Source organism: Macrobrachium nipponense, chromosome 30 (genome assembly GCF_015104395.2).
Source record: "Macrobrachium nipponense isolate FS-2020 chromosome 30, ASM1510439v2, whole genome shotgun sequence".
NCBI lineage: Eukaryota > Metazoa > Arthropoda > Malacostraca > Decapoda > Palaemonidae > Macrobrachium > Macrobrachium nipponense.
Genome location: NC_087218.1, coordinates 15927722 through 15945029, shown reverse-complemented (window position 1 = coordinate 15945029; position 17308 = coordinate 15927722). Strand labels below are relative to the sequence as shown.

General features: G+C 44.3%; 2 protein-coding genes across 4 annotated transcripts in view; one reads left to right on the top strand and one right to left on the bottom strand.

Annotated features, from left to right (window-relative positions):
• Nucleotides 1–17308, top strand: part of LOC135202319 (divergent protein kinase domain 2A-like) — a 68442-nt gene that overhangs the window by 14057 nt on the left and 37077 nt on the right. The window lies entirely within an intron of this gene.
• The window catches only part of LOC135202316 (uncharacterized), a 55054-nt gene that overhangs the window by 18230 nt on the left and 19516 nt on the right, over nucleotides 1–17308 (bottom strand). For all 3 annotated transcript variants that reach the window (XM_064231658.1, XM_064231660.1, XM_064231659.1), the window contains 4 exons: nucleotides 3360–3400; nucleotides 1795–1920; nucleotides 1496–1602; nucleotides 780–958 (listed from right to left, as the gene is read on the bottom strand). In XM_064231658.1, coding sequence (XP_064087728.1) covers nucleotides 780–958; nucleotides 1496–1602; nucleotides 1795–1920; nucleotides 3360–3372 — 425 coding nt within the window. In that variant the 5' untranslated portion in view covers nucleotides 3373–3400. The remainder of the gene's footprint in view (nucleotides 1–779; nucleotides 959–1495; nucleotides 1603–1794; nucleotides 1921–3359; nucleotides 3401–17308) is intronic.

The window sequence follows — 17308 nt, the reverse complement described above, 5'->3', positions numbered from 1 at the left end:
TCTGAGTTCAAATAATACTGTTTTGCACATAAAATAACTTGCTACCCATCACACATCAGAACTTAAGTGCGATGACGTCCTTTCTGCACTTATACTTTCCCGCGCCACAGATCGATTCACACTGATTGATGAAGAGCCGTTACATGGGTGCATCCATAAGAACCACTTGTCGTAGCCACGTTTAGCGAATCCATATAACCTTGTAGACTTAAAAGCAGGGATATTAGGTGAACGCATCTCGTCATGGAAGCTACAGAGGAAATGCATTGATCAAGCACGCAAGAAATGCGGCGTTTGCAGATTGTCTTATCCACGGATTGAGCAAAAGATTCATTATTCATAGATGACGCGCGAGTAGGTTCATCACTCGAGTGACGAAACCTGTTAAGTTGATTCCCTCAAGTTTCTCAAAAGTAAATTATTTAGAAAATGCCCATAACAACTCTTCTCGAATTCTTCAGCAAAATGACACTTATAAATTTCTTTTCCCCTAAACCCAAAATAGCTAGAGCTTATATGCACACTTGCACCCGTAACTTGATTTCCACACGTCATATTTTAGATGTCAGTACAACACTGTAAATTGAGAATGAGAGCCCTTTATGTATTTGTTCACAGGTGAAAGTTTTGAGTGTCAGAATTATTCAACAGTCCATACAGGTATAATTCTCTCTCTCTCTCTCTCTCTCTCTCTCTCTCTCTCTCTCTCTCTCTCTTCTCTCTCTCCTCTCTCTCTCTCTCTCTCTCTCTCTCTCTCTCTCTCTCTCTCTCGTACTTACTTCCACTGCTTGTCGCATTTGCGGTTATATTTGCCAGGCTCCTGTTCTTTCCGATCGACGCCCTCGTAGTAACAGTAGACCGCTTTCTTGGGCACCTTGTAATCGGGCAGCCTCTCTTCGAAATAGAGCAGAGATAAGCCAGAGTCCTCCGTCAGGGGCCGGTTCTTGGAGCACACTAGCTAGGAGGATAATCGTAAGACGAAAGTCGCTCGTTTGTGGTAAAGCATTCGTGGATTCTGCTACAGAATCAAGACTAACGAGGAAATAAGTGTTACTTTTAACTTGCTAAGGCTTAGTAAAGCTCTCGTGCCTGGATGCTGTTACAATTAAGACTAAAGAGGAAATAATTGTTGCTTTTAAATTGTCAATGCACCGTAGGCCTAAAGCTCTCGTGGATACTGTTAGAATTAACACTAGAGAGGAAATAATTGTTACTTTTAAATTGTTAATGCAACGTAGGCATAATGCTCTCGTGGATACCGTTAGAATTAAGACTAAAGAGGAAATAATTGTTGCTTTTAATTGTTAATGCATCATAGGCCTAAAGCTCTCACGGATTACGTTAGAATCAAGACTAAAGGGGAAATAATTGTTGCTTTTAACCAGACAGACATACATAGAAGGATGGAAACGTCGTGAATAAGACCACCATTTGTACAGTTCATGAAACAATTGCCACTTGAAAAAAATAGAGACTTTTGAAACGTAAACCTTACCACTTCAGCCTTTTTAGACTTGTAGGAGACCACGCTCGGATGACTAGGGTCGATGTCTGGGATGGTGCAGCCGGCAGTTTTGATCAAGTAGTGGGGAGAGTCCTCATCTGAAATTTTTTTTAAAAATAAATTAATGGATTAAATTATAATTAATTGAGATCTAATGGCCGCAGACTTCGTGAATTTAATTGTAAAGCCGTTGGTCCCGTTGCTGAATAACCATTGGTTCCATGCAACGTAAAAACACCATAGCAAAAACAAAATCTCCAAACAACCCTAAATCAAACGAAAAAAATTACCTGCCATCTCGATAGCGCTGCGAGGTTTCGGACGCAGCTGAGTACCGAGGGGCATCTGGAGCGCGTACAAGTAAAACAGCGACACCAGTACGAAAACCGCTGGGATCAAGAAATAACTCCGAATTCCTGTTAAAAAAGAAAGGAAAAAAAAAAAAGTAAGAAGCTTCGACTTCGAGCAATCTATACTCAGTAGGGGTTGTTATTCCCGTCATGGGAGTGTACGTAGTTGTGTCTTTACATCCTAGGAATTCCTGTTAAAAGAAAGTAAGAAGCAGCTTCGACTTCGAGCATTTTGTACTCAGCAGGGGCTGTTATTCACTCATTGGGACTGCAGTTTTCTCTCGTTTCTTAGATGTACCATGCGCTGGGGCCAAGAAATATCCCCGAATTGCTGTGAAAATAGGGTAAGAAGAAGCTTTGACTTCGAGCACTGTAGGTATGTAGTATACTCAGTAGGGGTTGTTATTCACATCATGGGACTGCAGTTTTCTTTTGTATCTTAGATGTAGGCTACCATGAGCTGGGACCAAGAAATGGCCCCGAATTCCTTTAAAAATAGAGTAAGAAGCTTTGACTTGGAGCACTGTAGATAATTATGTACTATACTCAGGGGTCGTTATTCACATCATGGGACAGCAGTTGTCTTTTGTATTTGAGATGCGCCATGCGCTGGGACCAAAAAATAACCCCAAATTGTTCCTGTAAAAATGAATAAGGAAGAAGCTTTTAGTTCTTCGAGCACTGTATTTATGCACTATACTCAGTAGGGGTTGTTATTAACATCATAGGACTGCAAATGTACTTTTGTTATCTTAGATGTAGGCTACATGAGGCTGGGACAAGAAATTAACCAGAATTCATGTAAAAATGGGGTAAGAAGAAGCTTTGACTTCGAGCACTGTAGGAGTGTAGGTTATGTATACTCAGTAGGGGTTGATATACTTGATATCCACATCATGGGACTGCAGTTGTCTTTTGTATCTTAAATGTAGGCTACCATGAGCTGGGACCAATAAATGACCCCAAATTCCTGTAAAAATAGAATAAGAAGCTTTGTCTTCGAGCATTGTATAGCTAGGTACACTCAGTAGCGGTTGATATCGACATCGTGGGACAGCAGTTGTCTATTGTATCTTAGATGTACGATGCGTTGGGCAAGAAATAACTCTGAATTCCGGTAAAAATAAGAGTATGAAGCAGCCTTAGACTTCGAACAATCTATACTCAGCAGGGGTTGATATCCACATCATGGGACTGCAGTTGTCTTTTGTATCTACAAGTAGATGGGAAAAGATGTTTTTTGCTAGGGAACGATTCTGGAGTTTTTGCGGTTTAGGAAGTTTTGTAATCGCATCTGCTTAGTGTGATATCACGATAAAGGTTTCGACCTAAAACTGATAAGTTCTTACAAAATAAATTCCTCAGAGGGGACGTAACTATATTAGTCAAGAGGGAAGGATAGTATGCCGTTGATCCAAATAGCAGCAACAAGGACCTTGGCTGCACGGCCTAGACTATGCTTGGCTGTAACGATAATAGACGAACGTTACGCTTCGTTGACTTACCTTTTGTGGCCATTCTGAGCAACGAGTGTGTCCGGCTGTTTCTGGAAAGAGAGGAAGAGAAACAAGACAGTGACTGTTATACATTTATGGAAAAGGAATTTGAGTAAAACAATAGTCAGTCAAAGTTACAGATGTTTCAGTAATATTGCATTTTAGGAAAAAATTAATATAAAAATTATATAAAGAAAATAAATATAATAATGATACAACAACGTCATTGGATTCTCATATAGTTTTAATTTTTTAATACGAGACAAGTCTTCTGCTGTTCATTAAATACTTATGCCACCAGTCAGTAAAGAATTCAAACTTAGCGAATCCAATCTAAAATGAATAAAATCACAACAATAATCATTTAGAAGTATTTGCACACGAATTCCTATCTGTTATTTATAGATCTACTTATTATTAAACATCTACGAGAAGTTTTTCAAGACTGACCTGAATGTTGACCAAAATCTTACAAGCTACAAAAACCCATGTAATCCGAATTCCCCTTAGTGCCGCCAGTGCACCTCACGCGGTGCGCTGTAGGCATTACGAAAGGTTCATTGCAGCCTTCCTTTGGGTCCTAGCTGTAACCCCCTTTCATTTCCTTTTACTGTACCTCCGTTCATGTTCTCTTTCTTTCATCTTACGAACCACACTTTTCAAACAATTGTTTCATAGTGCAACTGCTTTTTGAGGTTTTCCTCCCGTAACACCTCATTTTCGCCCTCGCCGTTGAATGACCTCATAGGTCCCAGCGCTTGGCATTTGGCCTAGATTTTATATCGTATTCCCATTCCATATTATCCGAATTTTCAGTTATTTTATTTACGCAAAATTTAGTTTGAAAGATTTATTCACAAAATGCATTTACCTTTGTTGCCTTGAAAAAAAAATCATGGTAACATAACTGATAAGTAAGGGATTATAGATAAGAAGATAAGGTCTGGCCTGTTAAAGGGGTACTGTATTATTATTATTATTATTATTATTATTATTATTATTATTATTATTATTATTATTATTATTATTATTATCGTGTACCCATACCGCCAAATAGGACGGCAATATAAGAGGCTCGAGACGGCACGTCCTGGCCGTAGGGACGTCAAGTACCGTCTCGAAGCCGTGGTCAAGGTACCTTCATTTTAAGACGCATCTCACCAGAAAAAATGGAGTTGATGGAAATAATACTTTTTCTTATCAGTGCGCCATGAGGAATATTTAATATCCCATACAAAAACATTGATAACGAAGCCCTGTCGTGTTTGTCCGCTGATAAGAACCGATACGACAGATGCCTTTGTCTTCTGTTTGTTCGTATGGTGTTTTTACGTTGCATGGAACCAGTGGTTATTCAGCAACGGGACCAACGGCTTTACGTGACTTTCGAACCACGTCGAGAGTGAAATTCTATCACCAGAAATACACATCTCTCACACCTCAATGGAATGCCCGGTAACTGAACTCGCGGCCACCGAGGTGATAGGCAGGGCAAGACCATACCGATCACGCCACTGAGGCGCTCTTTGTCTTCTGTGGATCAACTGATATAGGTTTTTTATCATATATATATATCAATTTCCCGTCCGCATAGCGACAATGCTTTTATTAGGGACACCAAATCGGGCAGTATATATTGACCTCCAAAATAGAGAAACAACAATAAACTGGCATCGTAGGAGGTGCACAGTAGTCATTACTTGAGGTTCTTTGCAGCGTGCCTTCGGCCCGTAGCTGCAAACCTTTTCGTTCCTTTTCCTGTACCTCCTTTCATATTCTTTTTCTTCGGACTCTCCACCATCTCCTAACAATTGTTTCATAGTGTAACCTCCAGGTTTTCCTCTTGTTACACGTTTTCAAACCTTTTACGGTCAATTTTCGCGTCAGTGCTGAATTACCTCATAGGTCCCAGTGCTTGGCCTTTGGCCTAAATTCTGTTTAATTCATCGAGTGATGCTGACTCAGCATTCCGGGATGTTTGCAGGGAAGGCGACACGAAACCTGTTTGAGTTATATTTACAAACTCCAGGGAGTATGTGAGCTGTGTCCTGCTTACTTCAGTGATGGTGTGGAAATGCGTTTTGAGAAAAGAGTATGAAGATATGAGGCCGCGTAGACTTTGCAGGCAGGTGCAGTGCATAAGAGCATTTGGAGAAGTTGCTTTAGTAGTCTCCAACTCCCAGATTCTTAGAGAAAAGGACGGAGAAGGTTTCGCATCTTCCTCCTGAACTGGATGCTTCCTGGTTATTCAAATGCGTAATTATCTAAATCAGCAATGGCTGCTATTGTAGCATGCAATGTTCATTGACTTCTTTGCTGCTAATAAAATTGGACCCGGTGCTTTCTCTCTCTCTCTCTCTCTCTCTGTGGAAAAGAAAATTGATTTGTTCAGTATTGGTTTAGAACATCGTATAGGAGCCTAAATACCATATGCTGATTGGTTGAGACTAGGTCAGCTTTCGTAGCATTTTTGAGTACTGAACAGACCTCGACGGGCGACAGTCACTTTTCATTCATCCTTTAAATATATATATATATATATGTATTATATACTATATATAGATATATATAGATATATATATATATATATATATATAAATTAGTGGAGGAGGGGATTCAAGAACTCGGATATTTGGTGGGTTGGAAAAGTCGTTTCTACAAACGTTTTCAAAATGCTTAGGAAGACTTGGATGACAGGGAAAATGTTATTTTGTTAATAATGTATAAAGCTTCACTTTCTAATTTTATTTAAGAGTTGTGTGGGCAAAGGAATGTGGAAGTATTATACCAATTTCGGAAACGGAGCTCTGAAGAAATCGTGTAATATCTCAGTTTATTTATGTATTTATTTTTTTAGTATTGCCAGGAATGACATTATTTGTCAAAATTGGAAATGAAAACGCCAGCAGTTTTTACCAATATCTTCAAAATTCCACACTGCATATTCAATATACCTTTTATTAATTATTACTTAATGTCTCAAAGGTTAGAAATCAACGTTACATTGCAACCCAAAACGAATACGGAAATGTTCAAAATTAACTGTGACAAACAAAGATAAAGCGTCGTAAACTACAGATTCGAGTGTCACCAAGAATCCCTCTCTATTCCCACATCCCGTTGGGGGGGCTAGTGCCGTCGGTGCGCCTCATGCGATGCACTGTAGGCATTACTTAAGGTTCTTTGTAGCATGCCTTCGGCTCCCAGCTGTAACCCCTTTCGTTCCTCTTACTCTACCACCTTTCATATTCTCTTTCCTCCATCTTATTTTTCCAGCTTCTTCTAACAATTGATTCTTAGCGCAACTGCTTTGAGGTTTTCCTCCTGTAAAACCTTTCAACCCTTTGTACCGTCAATTTCTGTTTCAGCGCTGAATGACCTCATATGTACCAGTGCTTGGCTATTGGCCCAGTTCAATTCAGCCCATTCATGGATGAAAAACTGTTGCGGTTGTCTTCTGCGATAACCCCAATTGAAAGCAAAAGGTTCACTTTCTCAGTAACAAAAGAATTGCAATGCTGGTGTCACTTGAATTTGCATTGTACAGCTTGTCTATGATTGCCACATTGAATTTTAAACATTGCAACATCGCGATTTGAGTTTGCAACATACCATTACGTATGGGCTTTTGTGACAACACGTAATAATTTGTCTGTCCATGATTGTCACATTGGATTTTAAACATTGCAACATCGCAATTTGAGTTTGCAACATACCGTTTACGTATGGACTTTCGCGACATTACGTAATAATTTGTTAAATGTATGTTGCACATGCAGGGTGTAGTTTGAATACTACAGTACAAATTAATGAGTTTCATTTTGAAGTTGATGCGTTGAGATGTAGTACACTCGTGTCAACTAGATTATGAACGTTGCGACAATAGATAAGAACAGATAACCTTCAAATCGGAAATAGCTTCTCGAACGCTAGGATTCAGAAAACTGAGCGTGGGTGTTGCAACCTTACAACATCAGTTCATCAAAACTAATGTTGATGATACTTCTTACGTGTCCGCGAGTGAATCTTAAAAGGCTTACTCCGTTAAAATGTCTAAGTTGCTGACAACGCGAATTTTCAATTTCCTAGTTCAGTTTCCTACATGCTGACGTCAGCCGCAGACTCATATTGTCAGCTGACCCAGATTCCGTTTCGTGAAGTGGACCACGTTTCCGTTTGTGGGTTTTGTCGTGATGTATAATTTTATATATATATATATATATATATATATATATATATATATATATATATATAACATTAATATAGATTTAGATAAGAGAAAACATGTCAGGCATACTTACTGCACTACAAAGGCCAGTTGTTCCTATGTGTGTGTGTGTGTATTGTACTCATTCATATTATTCATGATACATAAAATAGTCACGTGTATGCATAAAAATGCGCGTTTATCAGCGCATACTATATTTACCTTAAGTCTCAGCTCATGCCGTACCACAATATATATAATATATATATATATTATATATATAGATATCTATATATATATATATATATATATATATTATATATCTTAATATTTACGTCGTGTTTATTTACTACTAGCGTCAGCAATCTTTATTGTACCGATCAAAGTTTTATTTTCAGATTTCTGTACTTTCGTCAAAAGAGCTTTTTTTTTTCTTTTTTTAACAATACTTAGTTATTGATAGTTATTGCCGTTATTCACATAACGAAGGCAAAAGTAATCGTAAGCGTGTATAATGTCCCACAAATACACCAGTGCTGTCTGATGAAGGAAGTTGACAGACGCGAAAGTAGAAGTACGACACTGACAAAGAGTGTCGGTATATATAGGCTGCTAGGATTCTTGTGTGCGTTCATGCCTTTGGCTTCTTTCTGTGTGTGTGTGTGTGTGTGTGTGTCCTTATCTAGTTATGCATGAAAGGGACGTGAGAAGAAGGATGTGGAGAAATGACCGGGGGAACACTGGAGCTAAGGAAGAATTCTTTAGGGTTCCAACCGGGGATAGAACGTCGTAATAGTCGGGGAACACTGGAGCGAGGAAAGAATTCCATAGGTTTCCAAGACCGGGGATAGAAGACTGTAATGGTTGGGGAACAATGGAGCGAGGAAAGAATTCCATAGGTTTCCAAGACCGGGGATAGAAGACTGTAATGGTTGGGGAACAATGGAGCGAGGAAAGAATTCCATAGGTTTCCAAGACCGGGGATAGAAGACTGTAATGGTCGGGGAACAATGGAGCGAGGAAAGAATTCCATAGGTTTCCAAGACCGGGGATAGAAGACTGTAATGGTTGGGGAACAATGGAGCGAGGAAAGAATTCCATAGGTTTCCAAGACCGGGGATAGAAGACTGTAATGGTTGGGGAACAATGGAGCGAGGAAAGAATTCCATAGGTTTCCAAGACCGGGGATAGAAGACCGTAACGGTCGGGGTACAATCGAGCAAGGAAAGAATTCCATAGGTTTCCAAGACCGGGGATAGAAGACTGTAATAGTTGGGGAACAATGGAGCGAGGAAAGAATTCCATAGGTTTCCAAGACCGGGGATAGAAGACCGTAACGGTCGGGGTACAGTGGAGCGAGGAAAGAATTCCATTGGTTTCCAAGACCGGGGATAGAAGACTGTAATGGTTGGGGAACAATGGAGCGAGGAAAGAATTCCATTGGTTTCCAAGACCGGGGATAGAAGACTGTAATGGTTGGGGAACAATGGAGCGAGGAAAGAATTCCATTGGTTTCCAAGACCGGGGATAGAAGACCGAAACGGTCGGGGTACAATCGAGCAAGGAAAGAATTCCATAGGTTTCCAAGACCGGGGATAGAAGACCGTAACGGTCGGGGTACATCGAGCAAGGAAAGAATTCCATAGGTTTCCAAGACCGGGGATAGAAGACCGTAACGGTCGGGGTACAATCGAGCAAGGAAAGAATTCCATAGGTTTCCAAGACCGGGGATAGAAGACCGTAACGGTCGGGGTAATGGTTGGGGAACAATGGAGCGAGGAAAGAATTCCATAGGTTTCCAAGACCGGGGATAGAAGACTGTAATGGTTGGGGAACAATGGAGCGAGGAAAGAATTCCATTGGTTTCCAAGACCGGGGATAGAAGACCGAAACGGTCGGGGAACAATGGAGCGAGGAAAGAATTCCATAGGTTTCCAAGACCGGGGATAGAAGACCGTAACGGTTGGCGAACAATGGAGCGAGGAAAGAATTCCATAGGTTTCCAAGACCGGGGATAGAAGACCGTAACGGTTGGCGAACAATGGAGCGAGGAAAGAATTCCATAGGTTTCCAAGACCGGGGATAGAAGACCGAAACGGTCGGGGAACAATGGAGCGAGGAAAGAATTCCATCGGTTTCCAAGACTGGGGATAGAAGACCGCAACAGTCGGGGAACAATGGAGCGAGGAGAGAATTCCATAGGGATAGAAGACCGTAACGGTCGGGGAACAATGGAGTGAGGAAAGAATTCCATAGGGATAGAAGACCGTAACGGTCGGGGAACAATGGAGCCAGGAAAGAATTCCGTAAGTTTCCAAGACCGGGGATAGAAGACTGTAATGGTTGGGGAACAATGGAGCGAGGAAAGAATTCCATCGGTTTCCAAGACTGGGGATAGAAGACCGCAACAGTCGGGGAACAATGGAGCGAGAAGAGAATTCCATAGGGATAGAAGACCGTAACGGTCGGGGAACAATGGAGTGAGGAAAGAATTCCATAGGGATAGAAGACCGTAACGGTCGGGGAACAATGGAGTGAGGAAAGAATTCCGTAGGTTTCCAAGACCGGGGATAGAAGACTGTAATGGTTGGGGAACAATGGAGCGAGGAAAGAATTCCATTGGTTTCCAAGACCAGGGATAGAAGACCGTAACGGTCGGGGAACAATGGAGCGAGGAAAGAATTCCATAGGTTTCCAAGACCGGGGATAGAAGACCGTAACGGTCGGGGTACAATCGAGCAAGGAAAGAATTCCATAGGTTTCCAAGACCGGGGATAGAAGACTGTAACGGTTGGCGAACAATGGAGCGAGGAAAGGATTTCATCGGTTTCCAAGAACGGGGATAGAAGACCAAAATGGTTGGGGAACAATGGAGCGAAGAAAGAATTCCATAGGTTTCCAAGACCGGGGATAGAAGACCGAAACGGTCGGGGAACAATGGAGCGAGGAAAGAATTCCATCGGTTTCCAAGACTGGGGATAGAAGACCGCAACAGTCGGGGAACAATGGAGCGAGGAGAGAATTCCATCAGTTTCCAAGACCGGGGATAGAGGACCGAAACGGTCGGGGAACAATGGAGCGAGGGAAAGGGAATTCCATCGGTTTTCCAAGACCGGGGATAGAAGACCGCAACAGTTCGGGGGGGAAACAATGGGAGCGAGGAGAGAATTCCATCAGTTTCCAAGACCGGGGATAGAAGACCGAAACGGTCAGGGAACAATGGAGCAAGGAAAGGGTTCCATAGGTTTCCAAGACTGGGGATAGAAGACCGTAACAGTCGGGGAACAATAGAGCGAGGAAAGAATCCCATCGGTTTCCAATACCGGGAATAGAAGACCATAACGGTCGGGAACAATGGAGCGAGAAAAGGATTCCATCGGTTTCCAGTACCGGGGATAGAAGGCTGTAATGGTCGGGGATTACCGGAGCTAGGGAAGAATTCCTTAGGTTTCCAGGACCGGGGATAGAAGACCGTAATGGTCGGGGAATCACTGGGAGCTAGGGAAAAAATTCTTAGGTTTCCAGGACTGGGATAGATAAGAAGACCGTAATGTCTAGAAACTAGGGAAGGAATTCCTATAGGCTGCCAAGACGGAGATCGAAGGCCATAATGGTCGGGAACAATGGAGTAGGAAAGAATTCCTAGGTTTCCAGAGGGACCGGAATAGAAGGGTCGTAATGGTTGGGGGAAACATGAGCTAGGGAAAGAATTCCTTAGGTTTCCAGGACCGGGATAGAAGACCGTAATGGTCGGGGGAATACTGGAGCTAGGAAGAATTCCTTCGGTTCAGGGACAGGACTAGAAGGCCATAATGGTTGGGGAACAATGGAGCTAGGGAAGAATTCTTAGGTTTCCAGGACCAGGGGACAGATAGAAGACCGTATGGTCTGGAGCTAGGGAAGATTCTTAGGTTTCCAGGATCGGGAATAGAAGGCTCGTAATGTTCGGGGAAACACTGGAGCTAGGGAAACATTCCTTAGTTTTCCAGGACCGGGGATAGATAGGACCGTCTGTCTAGAACTAGGGAAGAATTCCTTAGTTTCCAAGACCTGGGGATCCGAAGCCTAATGGTCTGGGAAACCTGGACTAGAAGAATTCTTAGGTTTCCAGGCCGTGAATAGAAGGTCGTAATGGTTTGGGGAACATAGCTAGGGCAAATTCCTTATGTTTCCAGGAACCGGGGATCGAATACCGATGGTCGGGGAAGACTGGAGCTAGGGAAGAATTCCTTGGGTTCAGGACCAGGATAGAATGCCATAATGGTCCGTGGGAACACTGGAGCTAGGTAAGAATTCCTTAGGTTTCCAGACCAGACAGATAGAAGACACGTATGGTCTGGAGCTAGGGGAATTCCTAGGTTTCCAAGACCGGGAATAGAAGGCCATAATGGTCGAGAAACTGGAGATAGGTGAAGAATTCCTTAGATTTCCATAACCGGGGATAGAAGACGTCATGGTCTTGGAACACTGGATCTAGGAAAAGAAGTCCTTAGGTTTCCAGGACGGGAATAGAGGCCGTACTGGTCGGGGAACACAGGAGTTAGGGAAGAATTCCCTAGGGTTTCCAGGACCGGGGATAGAAGACCTTAATGGTCGGGGAACACTGGAGCTAGCGAAGAAATTCCTTAGGTTTCCCGACAGATAGTAGGCCGTAATGGTCCGGGGAATACTGGAGCTAGTGAAGAATTTTCTTAGGTTTTCAACAGACCGGGGATAGAATAGAAGACCTGTAATGGTCCGGGGAAGCTAGGGAAGAATTCCATATGGTTTCCAAGACCGGAGGATCAAAGGGAAAACCTTGAGCCTTAGGGAAGGAATTTTCCTTTAGGATTCCAGGCCGTTAATAGGGGGGAAGGTCGTAATGGTCGGGGAACAACTGGAGCTGGAAGAATTCCGTTAAGGTTTCCAGGACCGGGGATAGAAGACCGTAATGGTCGGGGGAACCTGGGGGAAGGCTAAGGGAATAATTCCTTAGGTTTCCAGTTACCGGGAATTTAGAAGGCCTGTAATGTTTTGGGGAATACCTGGAGTAGGAGGGGAATTCCTAGTTTCCAAGGACCGGGAAAGAGGCCGTAAGGTCGGGGACACTGAGCTAGGGAAAAATTCCTTAGGTTTCCAGGATCGGAATAGGAAAGGCCGGTAATGGTTCGGGGAACACGGAGGCCTTAGTGGAAAAATTTCCTTTAGGTTTTCCGGACCGGGGATAGATAGAAGACCGTAATGGTCTAGAACAGGGAAGAATTCCTTAAGGTTTCCAAGGCAACCGGGATCGAAGCCATAATGGTTCGGGGAACAACCTGGAGCTAGGAAAGAATTCCTTAGGTTTCCAGGACCGTGGATTAAAGAAGGTTCCGTTAATGGTTGGGGAACATTTGGGCCAGGAAGGAATTCCTTTAGTTCCAGGGACCGGGATAGAAGACCGTAATGGTCTGGAGCTAGGGAAGAATTCATTAGGTTTCCAGGACCGGGAATAGAAGGCCATAATGGTTCGAGGAAACAACTGGAGATAGGGGAAAGAATTCCCTTAGATTTTCCAGAAACCGTGGGGATAGAAGACCGTAATGGTCTTGGGAACAACCTGGAGCTAGGACAAGAAATTCCTTAGGTTTCCAGGACCGGGAATAGAGGGCCGTAATGGTCGGGGAACACTGGAGTTAGGGAAGAATTCCCTAGGTTTCCAGGACCGGGGATAGAAGACCTTAATGGTCGGGGGAGGGACAACCTGGAGCAGCGAAGAACATTCCTTAGGTTTCCAGGACCCAGGAATAAAGTAGGGCCGTATGGTTCGGGGAATACTGGAGCTAGTGAAGATTTCTTAGGTTTTTCAGGACCCGGGGATAGATAGAACGGACTGTAATGGTCCTGGAGCTAGGGAAGAATTCCATATGTTTCCAAGACCGGGGATCAAAGGGAAAGCCACTGGAGCTAGGGAAGAATTCCTTAGGATTCCAGGGCCGGGAATAGAAGGGTCGTTATAATGGCTCGGGGAACACTGGAGCTAGGGAAGAATTCCTTAGGTTTCCAGGACCGGGGATAGAAGACCGTAATGGTCGGGGAACACTGGAGCTAGGGAAGAATTCCTTAGGTTTCCATGGACCTGGGAAATAGAAGGCTTGTTAATGGGTTGGGGAATACTGGATGGCTAGGGAAGAATTCCTTATGGTTTCCAAGACCAGGGAATAGAAGGCCGTAATGGTCGGGGAACACTGGAGCTAGGGAAGAATTCCTTAGGTTTCCAGGACCGGGAATAGAAGGCCGTAATGGTCGGGGAACACTGGAGCTAGGGAAGAATTCCTTAGGTTTCCAGGACCGGGGATAGATAGAAGACCGTAATGGTCTAGAACTAGGGAAGAATTCCTTAGGTTTCCAAGACCGGGGATCGAAGGCCATAATGGTCGGGGAACACTGGAGCTAGGAAAGAATTCCTTAGGTTTCCAGGACCGTGAATAGAAGGTCGTAATGGTTGGGAACAAATGAGCTAGGGAAAGAATTTCCTTAGGTTTCCAGGACCGGGGATAGAAGAAAAAACCGTAATGGTCGGGGAACACTGGAAGCTTAGGGGTAAGAACAATTCCTTAGTGGTTTCCAGGAACCAAGGAATAGAAGGCCATAATGGGTCCGGGGAACAAACTGGAGATAAGGGAAGAATTTCCTTAGGTTTCCCAGGACCAGGGACAGATAGAACGACCAGCTATGGTCTGGAGGTAGGGAAGAATTCCTTAGGTTTACCCAGGACCGGGAATAGAAGGGCCATAATGGTCGAGGAACACCTGGGAGATAGCGGGAAGAATTCCGTTAGATTTCCAGAACGGGGATAGAAGACCAGTAATGGTTCTGGGGCAAACAACTGGAGCTAGGAAAGAAATTCTTAGGTTTCCCAGGACCGGGAAGTAGAGGGCCGTAATGGTCAGGGGAACACTGGAGTTTAGGGAAGGGAATTCCCTAGGTGGTTTCCAGGACCGGGGATAGAAGACCTTAATGGTCGGGGAACACGGAGCTAGCGGGTAAGAATTTCCTTAGGTTTTCCAGGGATCCAGGGAATAGTAAGGGCCGGTACCGTAATGGTTCGGGGATACTGGGGGAAGCTAGTGAAGAAATTTCTAGGTTTTCAGAACCGGGATAGATAGAAGAATGTTAATTGGTTCTGGAGGGCCTAGGGAAGGGAATCTCCAGATGTTTCCAAGAACCGGGGATCCAAAGGGAAAAACACTGGAGATAGGAAGAATTCCTTAGGATTAGGGCCCGGGGGAATAGGGAAGGTCGTAATGGTCGTTGGAACCTTGAGAGGTTTTACCAAGAATCCTTAGGGTTTCCAGGACGGGGATAGAAGGACCGTAATGGTCGGGGAACACTTGGAGCTAGGGAAGAATTCCTTAGGTTTTCAGGACCGGGAATAGGAAGGCTGTAAGGTTGGGGAATACTGGGAAGCTAGGTGAAGGAATTTCCTTAGGTTTCCAGACCGGGAAGAGAAGGCCGTAATGGGTCGGGGAACACTGGAAGCTAGGGAAGAATTACTAGGTTTCCAGGATCGGGAATAGGAAGGCCGTAATTGGTGGGGAGGAAACCATGGAATTAGAGAAGAATTCTTAGTTTACAGGGCCGGCGGGAATAGATAGAAGACGTAATGGTCTGGAGCTAGGAAAGGGATTCTTAGGTCTTCCAAGGACCGGGGATAGATAGAAAGAACCGTAAGGGTCCTGGGAAGCTAGGGAAGACTTCCGGAGGTTTCCAGAGGAAACCGGGAATTAGAAGGCCATTAATGGTTTCGAGGAACCACTGGAGATAGGGAAAAGGATGCCTTAGGGAATTTCCAGAACCGGGGATAGAAGACCGTAATGGTCCTGGGGAACACTGGAGACTTTAGGGAAAAGAATTCCTTAGGTTCCAGGACGGGAATAGGAGGGCAGTAATGGTCGGGGAACCAATGGGGAGTTAGGAAGAATTCCCTAGGTTTCCAGGAACGGGGATAGCAGGGGAACCTTATGGCGGGGAACATGGAGCTAGCGAAGAATTCCTTAGGTTTCCAGGACCAGGAATAGTAGGCCGTAAAAAATGTCGGGGAATACTGGAGCTAGTGAAGAATTCTTAGTTTTCAGGACGGGGATAGATAGAAGACTGTAATGGTCTGGAGCTAGGGAAGAATTCCATATGTTTCCAAGATCGGGGATCAAAGGGAAACACTGGAGCTAGGGAAGAATTCCTTAGGATTCCAGGGCCGGGAATAGAAGGTCGTAATGGTCGGGGAACACTGGAGCTAGGGAAGAATTCCTTAGGTTTCCAGGACCGGGGATAGAAGACCGTAATGGTCGGGGAACACTGGAGCTAGGGAAGAATTCCTTAGGTTTCCAGGACCGGGAATAGAAGGCTGTAATGGTTGGGGAATACTGGAGCTAGGGAAGAATTCCTTAGGTTTCCAGACCGGGAAGAGAAGGCCGTAATGGTCGGGGAACACTGGAGCTAGGGAAGAATTCCTTAGGTTTCCAGGATCGGGAATAGAAGGCCGTAATGGTCGGGGAACACTGGAGCTAGGGAAAAATTCCTTAGGTTTCCAGGACCGGGGATAGATAGAAGACCGTAATGGTCTAGAACTAGGGAAGAATTCCTTAGGTTTCCAAGACCGGGGATCGAAGGCCATAATGGTCGGGGAACACTGGAGCTAGGAAAGAATTCCTTAGGTTTCCAGGACCGTGAATAGAAGGTCGTAATGGTTGGGGAACATGAGCTAGGGAAGAATTCCTTAGGTTTCCAGGACCGGGGATAGAAGACCGTAATGGTCGGGGAATACTGGAGCTAGGGAAGAATTCCTTAGGTTTCCAGGACCAGGAATAGAAGGCCATAATGGTCGGGGAACACTGGAGCTAGGGAAGAATTCCTTAGGTTTCCAGGACCAGGGACAGATAGAAGACCGTATGGTCTGGAGCTAGGGAAGAATTCCTTAGGTTTCCAGGACCGGGAATAGAAGGCCATAATGGTCGAGGAACACTGGAGATAGGGAAGAATTCCTTAGATTTCCAGAACCGGGGATAGAAGACCGTAATGGTCTGGGAACACTGGAGCTAGGAAAGAATTCCTTAGGTTTCCAGGACCGGGAATAGAGGGCCGTAATGGTCGGGGAACACTGGAGTTAGGGAAGAATTCCCTAGGTTTCCAGGACCGGGGATAGAAGACCTTAATGGTCGGGGAACACTGGAGCTAGCGAAGAATTCCTTAGGTTTCCAGGACCAGGAATAGTAGGCCGTAATGGTCGGGGAATACTGGAGCTAGTGAAGAATTTCTTAGGTTTTCAGGACCGGGGATAGATAGAAGACTGTAATGGTCTGGAGCTAGGGAAGAATTCCATATGTTTCCAAGACCGGGGATCAAAGGGAAACACTGGAGCTAGGGAAGAATTCCTTAGGATTCCAGGGCCGGGAATAGAAGGTCGTAATGGTCGGGGAACACTGGAGCTAGGGAAGAATTCCTTAGGTTTCCAGGACCGGGGATAGAAGACCGTAATGGTCGGGGAACACTGGAGCTAGGGAAGAATTCCTTAGGTTTCCAGGACCGGGAATAGAAGGCTGTAATGGTTGGGGAATACTGGAGCTAGGGAAGAATTCCTTAGGTTTCCAGACCGGGAAGAGAAGGCCGTAATGGTCGGGGAACACTGGAGCTAGGGAAGAATTCCTTAGGTTTCCAGGATCGGGAATAGAAGGCCGTATTGGTCGGGGAACACTGGAACTAGAGAAGAATTCCTTAGGTTTCCAGGGCCGGG